This window comes from Erithacus rubecula (genome assembly GCF_903797595.1).
Source record: "Erithacus rubecula genome assembly, chromosome: 16".
In the NCBI taxonomy this organism is placed as follows: Eukaryota; Metazoa; Chordata; class Aves; order Passeriformes; family Muscicapidae; genus Erithacus; species Erithacus rubecula.
In genome coordinates, this window is record NC_136668.1 from 6,245,966 (window position 1) to 6,266,635 (window position 20,670).

At 37.9% G+C, this 20,670-nt stretch overlaps 1 protein-coding gene across 1 annotated transcript in view; it reads left to right on the top strand.

The window, feature by feature from the left end:
- The window catches only part of DOCK2 (dedicator of cytokinesis 2), a 155,042-nt gene that overhangs the window by 27,849 nt on the left and 106,523 nt on the right, over window positions 1–20,670 (top strand). Inside the window, exons 21-25 of the mRNA XM_079319919.1 lie at window positions 44–144; window positions 2,575–2,709; window positions 4,912–5,020; window positions 10,529–10,599; window positions 10,882–10,988. Coding sequence (XP_079176045.1) covers window positions 44–144; window positions 2,575–2,709; window positions 4,912–5,020; window positions 10,529–10,599; window positions 10,882–10,988 — 523 coding nt within the window. The remainder of the gene's footprint in view (window positions 1–43; window positions 145–2,574; window positions 2,710–4,911; window positions 5,021–10,528; window positions 10,600–10,881; window positions 10,989–20,670) is intronic.

The window sequence follows — 20,670 nt, forward strand, 5'->3', positions numbered from 1 at the left end:
AGTTGCAGTGTGACTCTGGCTGACTGTGTCCATGTCTGTTCAGATCTATATCATAGGGCTCATTGCAGACCGTAAGTTTCAGCACTTTAACACTGTTTTGGAAGCATACATCCAACAGCACTTTAGTGCAACCTTGGCATACAAGTAAGTTTGTTTACTCTTCTTTCTCTTTTTCCCCAAACCTCCACCATCATGTAAAAGAAGTAAATCCTGCTTGTGACTTTTGTGATGTAATTTATGGTGACTGTTGTTTTGATGCTGCAGTATGCTTATCTGCCTCTGAGACACATTTGATTATAAGCTGAATTAATGAACCCATAGCAAATGATTTGGGGTTAAATTATGCTTTGGCATTTGTTTTCTGTCACCTGGATTTTGCTGTGTCTGAGCACTTCACCTGTATCCTGTTAAATTTATCAAAAGGTTCTTTGCTGTAAATCCTCTCCATTTGTACCCCTGGCCTTAAGCTGAAATGCCTCAAGTGAGGACTCAAAGATCTCCTTAACCCATTTACATGGGTTTCCACATTTTTTTTTCATATCAAGCAAACTCAAAGGGAAAAGAATTATTTGGGAACTGTCAAGTCTTCATATGATTTTAGTCTGATGTTGCATCAGAAGGAGTTCAGTGCAGTGAACTGGAATTTTGGCATTTGTTATGTGTCCTGCTGTGAAATGGAACTTTAGTATTTGTTACATGGTCACACCAATGGATGGACTTGTAGTGAATTTTTTATTTATTTATTTGTTTTCAACTTTTGGACCTTCCACATAACATCCAGATGGGAAGACATAGAGCAAAAACTGTGCAGACATGTTATATACCAAATTTAATCCTGGGTTAATCCTTTATTTAGAATAGGCTTTTGCAGATAATGGTAGGATAAAATGACTGAATTATGAAGAAAGGTACCATCTTCAGCTGTTGCTGATCTCTGGGATGTGTTCTGACAGGCTGGATGTGGGTTTTTAATCTACCTGATGTCTCATTCTGGCAGCTTGATGGAGTGGCAGATTGAAGTAGAACTTTAATTTGGAATATGAATAGTACATGGAAGACCTGAGCTGAAGGTTTGAAATAGTTGAGGATATCTTCTAGTGTCTGTGCTGAATTGGCATCAGTTCTAACTCAACACAAAATGTCACAAAAATCATGCACTGGACCATGAGTTTCCTAGAGTTGAAAGGCAGCAGTGCAAAATCAGCCCTTTCTCACACCTCAGTAAAGATGAAGGGAGCATTAGAGGGCTCAGAAAACTCGAGCACAAGCTATGTGCTCTTCTTCAATCCTCTCTCACTCCATAAGTAATAAGCACATGTAATTTCATGCTTTATGGTACTGTGAAAGAAGAAAAGGAAAGGTATAGAACCTCTCAGGACAGCCTTACCTGCCTAAAATATTTTTAAGATTTACCTGGCTGGGAGTTTCCAATGACCTAATCAATGTGGTAGAGGCAAAATAATAATGTTTATGATTGTTCCCCACATAATTTGTTTTCTTGGCATTATTGATTCAATGCACATCGTGGAAGATTTACTCTGGTTCCAGCATCATTTATGAAATAAACAAGTGTGTGTGGTCTAACTCCTAACTGGGAAGGAAAAAAATATTACAACCATGTTATGATATGCTTGCTTGGCCAAACTGTAACCTATTTATTCAATTCCTGTCGAATCATCCTTTCTCCTGGCTTTTAGAGAGCTCTAGGAGGGCTTAGCTTGCACTACCCCTTCATACAATTTGGATAAATATTGCTCCAACTCTGAGAAGCTGTAAAAAGGAGAAAATGGAAACATACAGTGGATATAATGGCCAGGATGCTGAGAGACTGGAAGCATTTTGGTTCTGAAATGTGAGCTAAGATGGGGATGTGGGTTAGTTACAGAATTGGTTGTTGGCTTTCTTTGTTTAGGGCAGGGGACAGCAGGTCTCCATTTTTGTAGAGATATAAGAAAAAAAACCCAACCACCCCTACCTTAGTTCTTATGGCTGCATTAAGATCAATATTGCATCATTAGTGTTGCTTTAATCACTTAATATTATTCTATAACTACAAATTAAGGGACTTTGTTTTAGATTAATTTTTATTCTTTTGTAGCTGGCTGTGTCTTTAGCAAGAAGTTGCTTTTGGATACAGAGTAAGGAAGTGTTTGAATAAAATAAATAATTTAAGCAGATATTGTTGTGTACTGGAATATTGTAATATTTACATACTGTTAATTAGAGCATGGAGTGTTGTTTAATCACTGCTCAGTGCAGGTAGGCAGAAGGAATATTTTGTGTTACTGTGTGCATGTATGTTACAAACTTCTGTAAAGGTGCTTGCAGGACTGTGTAGAGTCATGCTGCTCTTTTAGGAATTCAGATTTCTCTCTTGCTTGTGCATCTAAGAATTTGTTCCTCATTTGTTTATACTGCCAGAATTTGTGTAAGATCAATCCAGAAATACACACAGTCTATTTTCTTGTATGTGCTTGACTAAGCATGAACATATATTTAGAGCTGCCAAAAAAGCTAAAAAGGTAATTAAAAAATAACAATGAAAATTGTTTTTAAAATGTTTTTAAACTTCAGGAAATTAATGAGTGTTCTGAAGACTTACTTGGATACTTCCAGCCGAGGGGAACAATGTGAACCTATCCTCAGAACTCTGAAAGCACTGGAATATGTTTTCAAGTTCATTGTTAGATCAAGGACTTTATTTTCCCAGTAAGTACTCAGATATTTAATTAGCTGTCTAATATCAGGCATAGGAGACCTGAGAAGTAGAAAAAGTTGTTTGTAGAACAGAGCTTTTCTTTTTATTTTTTACAAATAAAACATAAAACACTGGCAACTGCTCTAAAATACAGATATTGCTGAGATATGCTTTGTAGAGGCAATATTCCAAAATCTGCTTTCTGATTCTCAGTGTAAATTGCAGAGATGGATTTAGTAACACCAGCAGGTTTCAAAAGGTGGTTATTCTTTGTGTCAGGTGGCTTGGCCTAGGAGCAGTGAGTGGCCAAACGTCCCAACAGATGGCTGGAGGCTGGAGACTTGTCCTTGGGAGCTCCGTGTTCAGCCCCCAGACACAGAGCAGTGTCCTTTTGCAACCATGGCCACACTGCATTTAGAGTTTGGGACCTCTTCTTAAGGAGTTTGTAGGGAAGACTCAATGGACTGGGTGTGTGTAGCTCAGGCAAACAGGTGTAGTGTTTACAACTGGTGTTCAGGTTTAGGGGAGCAGGAGGAGGGGAGAACGAAGGAAATGAAAAGTGGAAGGAGAAAAATTGCACACTGGTTACTGTGCTCTCCCCATACACCAGAGAGCCATTTCCTCTGCTTCACCTTTCTCCTTTTGTCCTGAGCTGGTTTCCCCCCAGAGCTGGCTCTGGTTCCCTCTGCTCTGTGGCTGAAGGGTTGCAGGAGCAGAGGTCAGGCAGCCTCAGTGGGGACAGTGAGTGCTGGGTGCTGTTTGGGGCTGGCATCCACCAGATCAGCAAGGTGATCTGTTCTAGCTCTCTTATGCTCAGTGTTCTCTGGTATTCCACTGTCCATTAAAAAAAAAATCCATGTAGATTTATAGTTTTTTTTAAATTAAGTTTACTTGCTGGATTATGATGTTTTGGTGAAGTAGTAGATTCAGAAGGAATTTGCTGCAATGGATACTACTTAAAAATATTATTGTCTCTAGGAACTTACTATTTGTGGATGGATACAGGTAAAAAAGGTGTAAAGCTCTGTAAAGAAGGAGATGGTGCTCAGGAGAAGAGAATACAACATTATCTTATATTTTTATCATAGGTGTCATGGCAGAAGGGTATGTTAGAGTTTTGGGGAAGGAATTATTGTATAGAAGATTATGGAAAATTTCTTGATTGATTGAAGGTCAGAAAGCAGAGGGGGTTTGTTTCAGGGAGAACTTTGGTCCTCATTTTAATTCCTTGTGTTACCTTACAGCTAAAAGTGTTTATTGGACAATCTGTCTTAAAGTAGGGTATTGCAACATGTTGCATATTCAGGTGATTACATATCTACTCCTACTTAAATAGAGGTCTGAAACTCTAAATTCATTGGACAATTATTATTATTATTGTAGGCAGCCTTACATTCAAATTGAAAAGAAAAGCAAATGACACTGCAATACACAACTTTAAAAAGAGATTTTTCTCTTCTGATGGAGCAGAAGAGGCAGCACTTAGCTCACAATATTCTACTCACATTTCAGGATTCTCTTGTCATCTTGGCTTTTTTCTTAGCTTGTTTTTCTTTAACTCTTGACAGCTGTTTCACATAACTAATTTCACATGTTACCAGTGTTTTTACTGTTTGTGTAGGCAGTGTTTAATGCTAAGAGCCAGTATGAACAATACAGTAGAGATAATCTGAGGGATTCAAACTTTAAGACAGGGAATGGAAAAATAATGGGGTGAGCTCAATTTAAATGCACTTTTAAACTTTCAAGTGTCAAATAGAGACTTTTTTTTTCAAAAAGAAGACTGGTTAATGGGGCCAGTAAAAATAGCTCTTGGGAAAAGTGGCAACAGCAGCAAAAGACAGAAATTGATATAATTTGGGAAAAATATCCTAGAGTAGCTCAGTTGTAGTGAGGGGAAAAAATAAACCTTTTTTTTTCATACATATAACTTACTTTGAAAGTAAAATGATTTATATCAGCTCAAATCTGGAAGTGTCATGCTTTAGAGGCTTTTAAAGCAATTGAAAGTTGTTATTGCAGTGTTCAAACTAAAGAATCCCTACACGATACAGTGAATAGCATTATAACCCATTGGGGAAATATCTATGAACATAATATTGGATCAAATTCTGAAATATGTTATTTAATATGTATTTAATGTTAAATCTCTTGCATTTGGGAGGATGAAACTTTCTGAATCTGGAAGGATAACCTGATGCATCTCTCAACAGATTATATGAAGGCAAAGAGCAAACAGAATTTGAAGAATCAATGAGGAGACTCTTTGAATCCATCAACAACCTGATGAAAAGCCCACACAAAACTGCCATTTTGTTGCAGGTTGGTGTGTGCTTAGAAACCAGTTGGATTTTGTTTTCTATATGTTTTTTGTACATGGGAGTTTTATTTTTGTTCTTTTTGAATTGAGGAAAAGACACTCAGGAAATTTATCCAGTATGTCTCTTTGTAATTCCTCTCTATTGGAAGAGTAGGTTGTCTGATAAATTTGGAGACTAGTTTGAAAAGGTCAGGGTAAGATAAACTTACAGAAATTCTGTGAATGTAGTCAAGGAAAGAACCAAGACACAAATATTGGAATATTTCAAACAATCTAATGACATGAAACCTCCAGTGGGACCTGAATGTTTGATTCTTGAGTTTCTGCAGAAAATTCTAAGCAGGGATTCCACTGTCTTAGTTGGAAAAATAAACTTTATTGTCTCAGTCTTTGGGGGTTACATTGTTTAAACTGAAAATAGCATCAGGGTTTGCCATTCATGTCAATCTGGTTATTCTAACACTTTAGAATCCAATGTTTTAAAGAAAACTAGAAAACAAGGAGCTACTAAAATCATTAATATCAAATAATTTGCAGTTCTGTATGAAGACGACAAGCAATTAAGATTTCCTGAAAAATGTAAAAGATTAGACAGCTGCCATATTGATGCTTCATACATTCTTTATTAAAAACTCATTGTATGCATAGGGCTTGAATTCTCCTCTGGTTTTGTGTTTTGATTCCTTTAGATATGACTTAGATTATAAGTGGAAGCCTGTGAAAAAGCCTGTGTTGAATAAAACCTCAGGTGGCTGATCTTGAGATTTTTATCAGCTGACACTTTGCATGGAGCGTTTTATGTGCAACTGCAAAAGAGCTGAGAAATTAAATATCAAGTTAATTATACAATACCATGGTTACAGCAATATTCTAAATCATGTAAAAATAAATCAGATACTCTGATGAGCAGGGTAGTTCCTTCCTGAGAGTGACAAAGAAGGCTCATAGAAAACTCCTTCCTTAACACTGCTGGGTGTGCAGGGGGCAGGGGTGGCTCTGAGGGGCTGCTGGAGGGTTCCAGAGCAGGTTGTGGTGCCAATGGCATTGCATGGGCTGGGGAATGTGACTGTGCCTACCCTCATTTCCAGATTTCCATGTTTAATGCCAGTTCATAGTGTTGTACCTGTTCAGCAAACATGGACAATATCTTGGTTGATATTCCTCAGAATTCAGCAGAACCTTGAAAACAGAGCTGAGCTTCTCTGAGAAAGATTAAAGGAAAGAAATCTATGCTAATTTTAAAGAGCACATCTGTTGTGCTTTGATCAATAACATATTGAAAATCAAAATTTTTGATTTCCAGTAAGTGCCATCAGTTGTGTAAAATGGGTCCTATTTACTCATAACCCCAAAGCACTGGTGGGCTTTTGGGTCTCGAAATCTGCATATGATACTGAAAGTTTTCTTTTTAGCAGGAACCTTTTATGGCAGATGTGAAATACTGGTTTATATCATAACTTTGTTCTTGTTCCAAATACTAATGACTCATACAGCTGTGTCTCTGAGAGAAGCCTACAAAGATATTGCTTTACATACAGTAAATAAAGACTACTGTAATAATGTTACAAAATTCTGATAGGAGAGGCATGGAATGAGCAGTGTCCAGCTGTAATTTAGTGCTGGCTGCTGGAAATAAGTTTAATGGGGGCAAAAAATATAAAATTAACACTCCCTCCCTCTTTATCATGAGCTCCATGGGCAGCCACAGCTTTGTCAAGGAACAGCATTTCTGTGTCTGTGTGGAGGAGACTTCAGTGCTGATACTTGAGACTCCTGTTCTGGTAGATGGATGCAGGCCAGAAAATGGAGATAATTTGCTGAAAGGGAGGAGAAAGTAGGAGAAAGAAATTCATAAATCTGCCTCTGCCTAAATCCAACACTGATTTCCCTTGAGGAATTTGAGATGACAATGATGGATGTTGTAGTAGTACAAATTAACTTTGCAGAGTAAGGGACAGGTGGTTATTCAGTGATTCTACAGACACACGGGACTCCCTGGATGTTACAGTTTGTGTATCCAGAGAGGGAACTTCAGAGAGTCTGTTGGAAAAATACAGGAATAATCAGAATATTAAAACTGACTTAGATCTGTCACACTTGGAATTATCATTGATAAGTGGAACACAGATTGGTAAGATCAATTGAATGTGTTCAAGTAGATTATGGTCTGAAGATATCAGAGAAGAAAGTTTTAGGAGCCCTGAAGAAAGTGAAAGTAATTGGGTTTCTCAGAATATTGAAACTTAAACTAGTTTGGAGAGCCTTTGAATGGGAATTTTTAACTCTTCTTTCATCCTTGGTTGTCTACAGGTCTATCAGGTTCAAATGCAGATGATTTAAAGAGTTATTTTGAAACCTGAAGTTTCTTGGTCTCTGCTATATATTTTTTAAATTTGGAACTCAGTATTTTAGCCAGTAGTAATTTCCCAGTTGTTTGTACTGATAGAATCAGACTTGCATTGAAAATTAATTCACTCAAGAAAGGATTTTTTATAAAATGATGTGTTATATGGAACAGCCTAATCTAGGCCAGAAGCACTTTATTGTTTCAATTTAACTTTATCTACTGAGTGATATCTTACTCCCTGATCTGTTAAATGTTGTATATGTTTACAAAAAGTTAAATTTTTTTTCAGTTCTTGTTCTAAAGTAATTATTTAAAACAATTTGTTCAGAACTTACACTGTCTTTGGGGTGTCTAGGCACTAGACTTAAACCTTTCTTTAATTTATTTCAGCAGGGCTAATGTTACAGCATTGTTGCATTTACTGGTTGCTCTTCTGTAGCCATTGCTGGTGAATTTTGTAGATTTTAGACAGATGTTTTTCATGAAGTCTGTACTTCTGGGGGAGGGAATCCTTGAAATCTGGAAACCTGGAAATCAGTTTCCAGAAGCTGCAAAGAGCTCAGGGGTGAGGGGGAATAGGGGAGGTATCAGAACCATCTACCCTTTGTCTGAGCACTCAGTGAAAAAAACATCATTTTTAGTGGATGTGTTTTATGTCTTTTTAAATCACCCTCTATTTCTGAGGAATAAAATTGAATGAATGATTTTAAAATTTCAGTTTATATGTTTTTTAGATCATCCTACTGTTGACTTCTGACTTGTAGTCTGTGAGTGTGCCCTTTCATTGACCAGCTTGTGCTCACAACCTTAATTTACAAATCAAGCCCCTGCTCCCTTTCCAACTGCTGCTCCCCAGCTGACACACCACGTTTGACCTACAGATGGTCCTGTCTGCTGCAAATGTCAGCTCTCCCCAGCTCGCTCCCAGGCACTGATTGGAGAAAGCACAACTCCCTGTGCTGTGCCTGCTTGCAGAAACCTTAGATGACATGTTCTCAAGGTCACTGAAACATAGGAACAAGAAATTGTCTGTGGCATTGAAAAATATGAAAAATAATGGAATGTGAAGCTGCTGCCTTTCTCCCATTCTTCCCCATGAAATTGTGACCCACTCTGCTGCTGCAGTAGATTCTAAGGTCTTCATGCATCTCTGTACAGTTCTCTAATGAGAGAATAAGCCTAGGAAAGTACTGGCAGTGGTGCTTTGCTTGTGGTGCACAAAGGGGCATGGCACAGTAACTTCTTAAAGTTGTCTTGATGGCAAGTAAAATTAGATTAAGAAACAGAGCACCAGTGATTTCTTCGAATGTACTTTTCATCTCACGGGTACTCGAATGTCATGAATATGTAAAATGCAATACTGCAAAAAGAGGGCGGCTAAAAATAAGCTTGGTCAGGAGTAAAGGTTAAAATAAATTTAACTGTACATTGTATATGTAAGAAATAATTTTCTGCAGTGCTGTGGGTTTATCTGTATCCCGCTTAAAAAACTAATCTCTCAGGATTTGAAGAATGCAGAACATCTTGTACTGCTGACTAGGGGATTTTTATGACTTCATTAAGGGCAGTGCTCAGTTGTGTCCATAGTGCATCATTGAAGCAATTATTGCAAATGAAACTTGGGAGTCTAAAATAGTGCAGGGGATATACTCATTATTGTGCTTCAGCTGGCACTGTGGATCTGTAGAGAGGTTGCAGCTCCATCCTTCCCACTTCCCTCCTGTGCAAGTGTAGAAGAGGGAACATGTGAAAGTCAGCACAATAGTGCAGGTGTCAGTGGAGTACTGCTTGAAGTATTTTGTAGCCACTGGTGGCTCTATCTTTTATCAAACATCTTTCACAGTACCTGTGAATGGCTCTAAAATGAAATTCAGATGCTGCTGTGCAGTCTCTGTTGCTTGAAAAGCGAGGAGCAGCACCTGTCTGAATTTAGGCTGGAGGCAGTTTCAGCCCAACACAGATGTTTGTATGGATGATTTAAAAAGCCCAGGGATTTCCCAAGACTGGTAGAAGATACAATCTCTTTGTTGAAGTTGCAACAGCTTTTAACCACTCCTTTGACCTTTCTAGGTTTGTGTATGTGTGGGATGAGATCTGCAGGAGAATGACTTTATCTGAGGGTATCATAAGCCAGCATTGAGGAGACACTGTATTCACTTGTGCTGCAGACTAAGCTCTCTTTTTCAATCAAGACATAATGAGTTTTTTGAGTTTTTTAATTGGCTAGTGCAGTGGAAGCTCATACAAATAAAATTATAGCTTTATTGTGTTTCAGAGGTCTAAAAGAGGGCCAAAGACAGTTGTGCTCTGAATGTCTTAATTCTAAGCCCCTTAGTCTCAAGAAAGAGACTATTTTTAACAAGGAGCTTGCTGTGTAGAGGCAAGAGAAATATTGAACCTAGATAGGCTTCCATCAGATAGATAAGTAATAGAAGAGTTCACATCACTTTAATTTAGTTTTTAGTAAAATATTAGTAGGAATTATTACCCTAAAGCTGCACAGTGAAGTAAAGCACTGCTCGTTAGTTTTAATGCATATCAGCCTTAAGTATGAGTGGTGATTTTGAGCCTGAAGTTGCCTGCTGAAGTTTTCTTGTCCATGTAAGAATAGCAACTTGTCTTTTAGCCTTGTCAGGGTAAGGTTTGATTATCACTGTGCTGTCAAAACATAGCTCAGGAATTGATAGGAGGATATAAACCATCCCACAGCTTGGCTGCAGGTGGCTGGTCAGGGACATGACACCCTTTTTCATCTATTATAGAAACAGTGGCATCAGGGTGGGTGACCCTGTCTTCTGCCTCCTGCAGGGCACATTTCTGGGATGGAACTGATACAGCTCCTGCCTTGATCAGTGTTTGGTTTACTTATTTGCATCATAATGACACTTCTGGTGGTATGCAAGGAGATCATCTGCAAAACCTGGACCTTTCACTGGTTGGCAGAGAGTCAGACCCACCTGGAGTTATGGTAGTTAAGTTCCTCTGCATATCCTTGGCATATGCAACTCTGTGGTGAAATTTATTCACATATGATGTAAAATTTCAGTCTGGGGAAAGAAGTCTGAGTTTATCAGTTTGTTTTGTGTGTATCTGTCTCAGTGATGTGGTCTGTGCTGTTCATGTACAAACACACAGGATTAACATGATCTGTCTGTCAATGCAGGTTGCTGCCTTGAAGTACATCCCATCAGTTCTTCACGATGTTGAAATGGTTTTTGATGCCAAATTACTGAGGTGAGTCACTCTTGAACATTTCCTAGTTGTCAGCAATTAATTCCTGTAGCTCAGTTTAGGTCCACAAAGCTATACCTGTTCCTACTAATCAAGACAGTGGTGGATCCCTGGATAGGTTTGTTATTGGTCTCTGGTCAATTTGTGCTATATAAATAAATGTAGGTCTTAAAAAGTGATGGTTGTTTAGAAAGATGTGATATTTTGCTCTTTCTCTCTGCCCTTTACTAACACCTGATGAATTCATCTGTATGGTATTTATGAGATTTTCTCCTTTCCATGCAGCCAACTACTATATGAATTTTACACTTGCATTCCACCAGAGAAACTACAGAAGCAGAAAGTGCAGTCCATGAAGGAAATCGTGTGCAGCAACCTTTTTAAAAAACAAGGTGAATACAAATTGCCCCAAGGCTTCAAATGAACGTGTGAAAATTTTCAGTGAGTTGCATGTTGTGCAATTCACATTTGAAATCAAGTCAAACAAGTACTGAGAGTGTGAATGCCAGAGCCTGAGCTCTGGAGGGGATTCATCTTTCCACAGGATGGCAAGAGCTGTGCTAAGTGTGATTGCTGGCCTAGAGCAAGGGACAGGTGGGGCTCAGAGGAGCAGTTTTGTGTGGTTTTCCTATGTTATAGTGGTTAGGTGGGTAAGCTGTATATCCTTTCACCACTTTTTAAGGTCTATAATGGAACAGGAACATGAAGTGAAGCCTTGTGAACACAGATGTTATATAAGGCCTCTTCCTGGGAAGAGGACAAAAAGAAAATCTGGTTGTGCTGTGATATACTCAGCTGCAATGCAGCATTTCCACTTACAGGAATTACAGTGCTTCTCAACCTCTGTCAGAACTTAGTGTCTTTCTCAACTCTCAGGAGTGTTAATGATACTGAAATGCCTTTATCACCACTGTGCTCAGTTTTCCTTCATATTAGCACCAGTGAATTTTTGCTGAAGGAATCCTGTCAGAGTCGCCAAGTTTTACATGATTAGTTTCATCTCAGTGTCAAGTGTTCTGACTCCTCTCTTGTGGACTGGATGGTTGCTCCTCTCTCCCCACTTTTTGTGTAGATAACCTTCAGAACCTGAAAGGCACATGGACTCCTCAGCTGAGTTCCAGTTTCTGACAACTTAGAGATAATGATTCCAGGAGCTTGACAGTACAATAGTGGGCTCCAAATAGTGCTGTGTGTGAGTAGATTGAGACAGGAGTCCTTTGCTCACCTGATTCTGAGCTGCCAGGAGAGTGATGCAGTTCTAACTAGCCAGGACAGATGAAAATTACACTTTCTTTTTAGTCCTGTGTTGTATTCCATTGAGACTGAATTGTATATTGTAAGCTTTAACAATAAATAGCTGTGTCTGTTGTGTTTTGAGACCATTGTAGATTTCCTGGGAAAATAATTCAAGAAAATAATGTAGGTGGTTTTATTGTTTAGATTAAATTAAGTAATATTTTCACCTATCTTTTTGTTAATAGTTTCATGGTCAACAGCTGTGATTTTTTTTTTTTTTTTTTTTTTTTAATATGTGTAAATCCTTATTTGCTTTGAATTGCTGAAATACAAGTAGCAGCTGCTTAGGTATCTCCAGACACTGATCCAAACTATTAACAGCAGATGCTAATTAATTTTCAAACAGCTCTAGTCCTACACTCACAGTTTGTGCTGGTGGTTGACTGTGTCTCTATTTTACAAGCAGTCTGATGCATCATTGCAGTATGAGCTGCCTTTACTGCTGCTGCCTCTAAAATCAGAAGGGACAAGCTTAGTTTCATCTGTGGTGCTTGTGGTGAGCAGAATTTAGACCAGAAGGAAAAATATCCTCTCAAAAGAGTAAAAGACTCTTGGGTATAAATAAGGCACTCTCCAGAACCCTTGATCTTCCTAGAGTTCAGTCAGCTATCCTGTGTTTAATACTGAGAAATTAAGTAACTTTTTCTTGGTCCAATATTTTTTCTTTAAAGAAGCTTGTCTCACTGAAGTAAAATTATTATTGGTTCACAGATCAGGAGTGATGGTCAGGACAGCAGATCCCAGGCTTGTATAATAAAGAATAGACCCTATTAAAGATTCAGGAGGAAAACACTTGAGCATACAAAAAATATGTGCTTCACTGTTCTACTCACTAGTGTGCATCCTACAGCTCCTTTCTTCCACAACTCTGTGTGTTCCAGAAGAGAAAAAAGTGGGTTTTGGATTCCTGAGAAGCTTTCATTGTAGTCTGCTTAGTGTGGTGCTTGTTTCATGTGCTTAACAGGCCTTTCCTTTAGCTGAGGTCTGTTAATGCAAAATACTCTCTAAAACTTTTAGTACTTGCAGATAAATAATAATAATAGATTGCTGGCTGCTTGTAAATGCAGCTTGTCTGATGTCTTGAGATAAATAGATGGTCTGTCATGGGCTATGTCTACCTTAGGATGCATTGTGAATTCTAAAAAGAAGAGACAGTTTCTGTACTTGGAAAGTAATAATGAATAAGAAATTTTGCTAGGAGGATTTCTAATTCTGGGGACCTTTTATAAAACCAATAAATGGTGGGTTTTGCATAGTGCTGACCAGATAATTAATACATTTTATTTTTTCCCCGACAGGTAGTGGATTCATTTAGTCTTTAACTCGTAGATGTAAAAAATGTATTGGCCAGAAGCCCTCCTCTATTTTTTGCTAATATCAGACACTTGACAGCAGAACCAGGCAGCTGAGAGCATGAAGGCAACATATCACACCTGATTGATTTGCCAGCCCTGCTGTTTCACCTACATCCTGTGTATCTGGGTATTGTGATCCAAACTTGCACTAATAATTGGCAGTTAAAGTGTACCCACTACATAATATGTAAAACTTAACTGCTTGTTTATGTGCTTGTAGGGATTGCATGTGCAATATCTACCTTAAAGTGTTTTCACTGTGATACTCAATGTAGCAATACTTGGTATATAATTATATAATAATACATAGCTGTGCTCTTTTTAGAAGAGTCTGGGGAAATGGATTGGGTTTTTTTTTTCATGTATTAGTTTAAAACAAGAGAAGTCCTCTGAAGATGCACTTGCTAAAAATAGAGAAATGAAGTTGCTGTCATTTTAAAATAAAACTAAAATATCCCCTGTTTGCTTTAGCTTTATCATGACATATTGTTTTAGTAGTATCATGATTTATGTTATGGTAGTACTAACAAGAGAATATTTTTGCTAACTAGAAAATATTCATTTAAACATTGTGCATGTCAGTAGTTTGATGAAGTGACAGAGTAAAACAACTCCTTGCTAGTAATGTAGGATTTAGAACTGCCATTATTTTAGAATTTTGAATGGCTGAAAATGACAACTTTACTATTTTTATTTTTTTTTTTCTTCTTACTGGAGTGGCAGGCATATCTTTACAACATCCTTGGTGCAACCTGGTCAGGGCCAAATAGACTCTTGCAAATATATTTTCCATTTCCTGAGACCATTCCATGAAACTGTCATTCCTCTAACACAGAGTGGGCAGCTAACAATGCTCCTATTGCCTCAGTGGTATTACCCAAGTGTCCTTTAGGGCATTTAATATTGGAGTTCCTCTGTTTGCTAATGATCTTTATACCTTTCCTTTCACCCAACTGCCCCTACATTACTGATGGCAGAAAATAATCCTTTTAATAATTTCAAGGTGTTTTTTAATCTAAATGATACTTTTTTATTATTTGATTTATATTTTGTTTTCAGTCTTAATGTTGTAATTACCATAGGGGAAGAAGTCCACATCATGTTTAAGTGCAAGCACTGAAGAATGTGAAAAGACCAATACACAATTAAGTATCTATATTAATATATAATGTATAATGCAATATTATTGCATTACTTTTATCTATATTATTATTTAATATTCTAGTGGTATGAAGAGATTTCTACTCAGTGCTGTTGTAATAATGTGCAGGGTAAATAGCAAACAAATCTTTTTTCATTTACATTACCATAGCTTAAAATAGGAAATTCTAAAGGTGCTTTTTGTTGCTCTACATTAAATACAATTGATTTTAAAATTAATTGGGTAGAGAACCAAGTGTGTGTAGGGTGCAGACACCGCCTGATTCATTAGTGCACTCAATGAGCTGGAAGGTCATTTACAAGAATGAAAGCACATGTAGGCTATCTCAGAATAGGATGCAGCATGATAATTAAGGTAAGATTGCCAACAGTATCATTAACCAAAGTTCACATTTATCTAGGACAGGTAGTACTTTTTCTGCCATGAATATGGAATATATTTAACTACACTGCTAATTACAGTGAAGTCTATTAATTTGCCTACGTTTCAGATTATCCATTTTTCCTCCAGACTTCAGTCTCTTTCCAGGTAGTTCATTGCAGTTGTTCAATTAATTTACATCCATTCCCAGAGGTATTATCTATATAAATCAATTGGACTGCATATACTGGCATTTCTATTCTTTGACCCATTGATATTCGCAGCATTTTCTAAAGAAGCAGACTTGTGAAAATATGGGAAAGTGTTTTGGAAAAAAAAAATAAAAGCCAGTGATATTTGCCTTTATTAAATAAGTTGCATGTGAACTTCAGTTGGAAACCTTGAGGGTAAACTGAATTTATTGCTAGGTATTCCCAGACATTCAAAATTTCCACTGTAGACTCGTAGAGTGCTTTCATCAGATAGGAAATGGTCCCGTGCACCTCTGCTGTAATTGATCTTCAAGCACCTTGCAGCACTAAAGCACTTTTAGAAGCCTTTAAATTACATTGCCAGATTTTTGTAGAGGCATTGATTTCTTGTTCCTGCTCTGTAACTGTGCCACAGCTTGGAGGGGTTATGGGGGTGCAGGTATTTGAGGGGCTGAGTGGAGGATGATGGATGCTTTCCACTGCTTGTGCACTTTCACCAAGGCATAACAGGATGTGTGAGCAGACTTTTATGCAGTTTTGTCTTTAGGAAATGTTAAGTCCTTTTTGGTCAGAGGACAAGAAATCTGATTAATTTTTGACACTGCTTTTAGATTACTTGATATTTTATTATTTTAAAAGATCAAAGTGAAGGAAATGGTTGCCTTGTCTCATATGAACACCTCTAATGGGATTTTAGAGTCTCTTTTATGATGTAAGAAACTGTCTCCTGTCATATCTGTCACTCTGTTTAGGAGGATGTAATGGATTATTCTCTCCCTGTTGTGAAAAAGTTTTGTTAGAATTGCTCAATTTCTATGTAAAACTACTTCTCAGGAGTTACTGTTTCATTTGTTTATTTTTACAAAACTTATTGCCAAAATTCCCCCACCATCTTTCTGTTTCTGAGAAAACAACAAATTGAGATATAGAAGTTCATAAATTACACGGAGTATTTATTGTAGTTAGTGTTGCTGAGTTTATAGCATTTGGAACTAGATGTTTATTCTAAGCTGGGCCTGGAATATTTACTGACATTGTACTGAAACTTGTAAATAAGTAGTCTTGAGAGAACTGGGGGGGGGGGGGGTTGGTGTGAAATGAATATAAAGTGCTTCAACACACAAGGAAATGTTCTGGTGGTGGTGCTTGTGGGACTGGGGGGTTTCTGGATGGTCAAGGGACAGACTCAGGAGCTTATTATTTTCTGTTCTTCAGGACTGTATTTTATTATAAGGTGTGGATATAAGAGAGAGCTTAGAGATTAGAGGTAACAAGAGCAAAGAGGAGGAGAGGAGGAGGATGGGAAGAGAGGAGAAGAAGGAGAAAGGAGGGAAGAGAGGAAGAAGAGGAGAGAGACATTTTCCATTTGCAGTACAATAAGTATTATTCCATAATGAATATGCTAAATTCCAATAACCAATCTAATACAATATACTAATTTCCTAATATTTGCATGCAACCTATAGGAACAACTAAATTATCATGTTTTATGGCTTTACCCTTATCTTCAGATCTTTCCTGCCAGGCTTGAGAGAGGATATCTGCTGATTCTTTGGCATGTATGGTATTTGGTAGGAAGAAGCCTCAAACCTTACCATAACTATTTTCAGCATCTATGTCAAATAATGCTAAGATCTCTATCTCATCTATTGTTTCAGAACTACTTGCTAGGCATTCATAAGTCCTTCACCACAGGTGCTTTGGGCAGTGCTGTGTGCTGCAGGAGCTGTGAGCAGGGCACACAGAGGCAGTGCCAGGGCAGGGATGGGTTGAGCCTTGACTGCCCCTGCCCTCCCTGCTGCAGGCTCAGCATGTGCAAACCACTGGCTGATCTTGGAGCAGCAGCAGCAGACATATGTTAGCACCAGGGGTTAATTTGCCAGATGTCAGAAGAAATGCTGAGACTGGAGCATTTTTTTTTTTTTCTCTCACTGAAGAGCTCTTTCTATTCTATTACTGTTTAAACAGGAGAAGTTCTTGCACACACCCATAATCACACTGATTTCCTAACCCTCGTGTATATTATGGAGTTTTACCTGTGAAATACTTCATTTCACAAATTGAACATTCTTGCTAGTTTGTGTTGATATATGGTATTGTTTTTCCCTTCAGTATTATTAAGAAAAATATTTTTAAAAAAGAAAAAAGCAGAAGGAGGAGTAATTTCTGATTAATCATCTTTCAGTTTAATTATTATAGGACTGAATATTGATTTTTACTATTATTATCTTACTATCTGCTTCCTACTGGCGAGAGTTCCTAAGCCTAAATTTTTTTGGGTTTTGTGGGGGGTTTTCTGTGATTTCCCCTCCCCACCTTTCCCTGTGTTCAACAAACTTATCAACATTTTTAAGATACTTGACTTTGGAGATTGTTAATGTGTGTGACTGCTGGTTTTAGCTACTGGGAAAAAATTGAAATTAGTTCCTGTTCATATAATCCTTTAAAAAGGTTCTGTATAGAAACCCAGTCTATCCTGTACATTCAGTCTTGCATTTTGAATTTAGCTTTTTTATTTTCTGGGGGGTTTTTCAGGGGTACATTACCTCTAAAACATCATTTCAAATCATATATTTCAAATATTCATCTTTTGCAGCTTCTGTTGCTGCAATGTTTTGGTATAGATGAGTATGGCACATATCTGTTGGTATTTATCTGCATACATATTTGTGATGAACATATGTAGATTAAAGCCATTATTTGTGTTTATGGACAAGTAAGAGACATGCTTGATATTGCAGCTGATAACTTTTTGTTAGACTTGCCCTTTTATGGCATTTTGGTAATTACACTTTGTAAAAAAAATCTTGTTATTTGGAGTGCAGTCAAGTTAGATGAGCAGGTTTTGACAATGAACTTCTAGACATATATGTAGAACGTGGTTTACAGCTACTTCAAATAGAAAAGAGAGATCAAAAACATAATAAAACAGTTGATAATGGCACATATTGGGGGTCACTAAAATGAAATAAGGAAACATGAGAATTGAAATTTGTCAAAATTCACAGAATTATGGAATGGCCTGGGTTGGAAGGGACCTTAAAGATGTGACTCTGCCAGGGAGGATGTGCTGACGAGGCTGTGCTGCAGACTGCAAGCACTGCAAGCTGGAAAAGGCACCAAGTGCTGGCAGTGCTTGGCTGGAGCAGGGCTGTGCTGGGGGTTCTGGCTGCCCTGGCTTGTCTGGCATTGCCCCTTGTTGCACACACCCTGGGATGTGGAGGCTCCTGGGGTCAGTGCTGGACCTGTTCTGTGTCCTGCCTCCCCTGAGCTGCCAGCAGCTGTGCTGTGCTGGCCTCACAGAAACCCCCTTTCCTCCTTCCTTCATGTTCCTCTAAGAGTCCAGGACACAAAGAGAATTTGCATCTTGCAGTGCTGTCACAATCTGTAGGTGACCTATGGTACCTTGCTTTCTGTGGTTCTTATCTAAGATGTGAAATTATAATTTAGATTTAACAATGAATGAAAGATATACCATTTAAAAATAATTACTTCAGGGCTTCCTGGTAAAGCAAAGAGTTAAATTGCAAATAACAAAGAGGGAAGACTTTTAACAGGAAGATTGCTGCAGTTGTGAACAGATGTCCTTTGTGAAGAAGCACAATGCTTTAATTGAGCACTGCCTGCCATCAGAAGTCTCACCTCATTGAAAGAGTGTTGTTCCCTGGCTTTATTTTTAAGGCTTTGTTCTAAATCTGTATTCAGATGACACCTATGTCCTTATTAAATTGGCATGCCAGTTTTTAAGTGGGCATGAAGCCATCCTAACAGATGGATATGACTACAGGCCTGCCAGGGAATCAAGAGTAGTGTTTCCTAAGGGAGACAAAAGTGGTGTTAAATCTTTATTACCATTTTGGCTGCACATATGAGGCAGTCAAGAATGAAACCCGTCTGTGGTTTTTGCTGAAGGAGACCCAAATGTCTTTTTTAATGACATGATTGCATTAATGACTTAAGAGTTTGAATTTAATTTACCTGGTACTTAAGAAATTGTTAGGTATCTTCCAAAGGGAATAAGAGGAATAGAAGGGTTAAAAAACCCAACCAAACCCAGAATAGAAAACATATAACATCTTGGATGGCAATGAGTCTACCTGTCCTTATTCAGGAAGGTGCTGCCAGAGAACCTCTCCAAGAAGTGTGTTGGAATTTGGGATTGATGAATATGCACAATACTAAATATTTTGACAGACCTTGATGAAGAAAATGCAAGATACTCAAACTGTATGTTGATGTTTTATGTGTTCAAATAAAGTTTGGGGCAGCTAGAATAAAAACAGTCAGAACAGTTGGGCTTTTTCATGCTTTTGAACATTAAAGAAGAATAGATTATGTTGGCAATGTTCTTACATTATTTATCAAGCAGAAAAGAAAGCAGTTAGTATTTAAACAAGCTTCTGCCCCCTCCATGTCTCTCCCTTGTCTGTCTTGAGCTTTCCTGGGGTGTGGAAGGAGGTGTGAGAATGTGAATTGCTTCATCCAAGACTTAGAGATTTTTTTACGTTGGAAAAGACCCTTAAGAATGAGTCCAACTGCAAACCCAGCCCTGCCAGGTCTGCCACTGAACCATGTCCCCACATCCACACATCTCTTCCATCTCCCCAGGGGTGGTGACTCCATCACTCATCCTGTGCCTGGACAACACCTGAGACAGCTTCTGCTGCTTGAGACAGCAACATCCCCTCTGCACCCTCCTCTGAGGGAGTTGTAGAGGAAGAGGGGCCCCCCTGAGCCTCCCTTTCCCTGCCTGAGCCCCCCAGCTTGGCTCGTTTCCCTTACATAGCTAATGCAATGATACCTTAGTATTATAATCAGAAATTTATATACTGACTCAATAAACTTTTCTTTGTCCCAAGATAGTACAAGGATTTCATATTTTATGTAATGCTCTTGCTAAATTGTTCTAGCTGGGTTTTCAAAGATACAAAGACACAGCTACAGGTTTATGTTTACTTTAGTCTACCTGCAGGCTCAGGCTTAGATAAGGCTACAAATACTAGTCTTTTTCAGTTGCTTTGATTGTATGTGTTTTTCAGAATATCTTGGAAGTTCATCTTCATATGGGATTATTTTAACTGGTAGGGTTTTCTAAAACCTATTTTGTTTTTTCTTTTCTTCTATTTATGAACCATGTCCTAGAAGTGCATTAGAAAATTAAGTAATTCTCCTGTATAATCAACAAGCTGAGTTTATCTAGCAGCCAGTCAAAAGTATAAGCATAAAGCATTAATATTAGCCAATCTAATTAACACCAAAAAAATATATATTTTTACTAAAATCTACTGATTTTTTTCATATTAGTGTCAATGGGAAGTGTGATTTTTCTTTAAAGGAAATAATATATCTAAAAATAGTTAAACAACCTTTGAATTTCCATGTAGCTTGACACTACAACATTGTTCACATCTGAAAATGCCCTGTAAATAATTGATAAGCTGCATATGTTAAGTCCTTTTAAGAGATTCTGTATGTATCAAATATGGATCCAATCTTAATTTATGTTGCCAAGTGCAGCTAGGATTACTGAAGCTTGCAGAGTAATTAGCTCTAAAAACTGGAGGAAACAAATTGTACCTTCTGCCTCAGCAGTGCAATAAGAAAATTTGGTCTATGCAAGAAGCCCCATTTCTCCATGTTTAAAGAGTGTGGAATGGCTCTATGTGGAAGACAAATCAAAGACTTGATT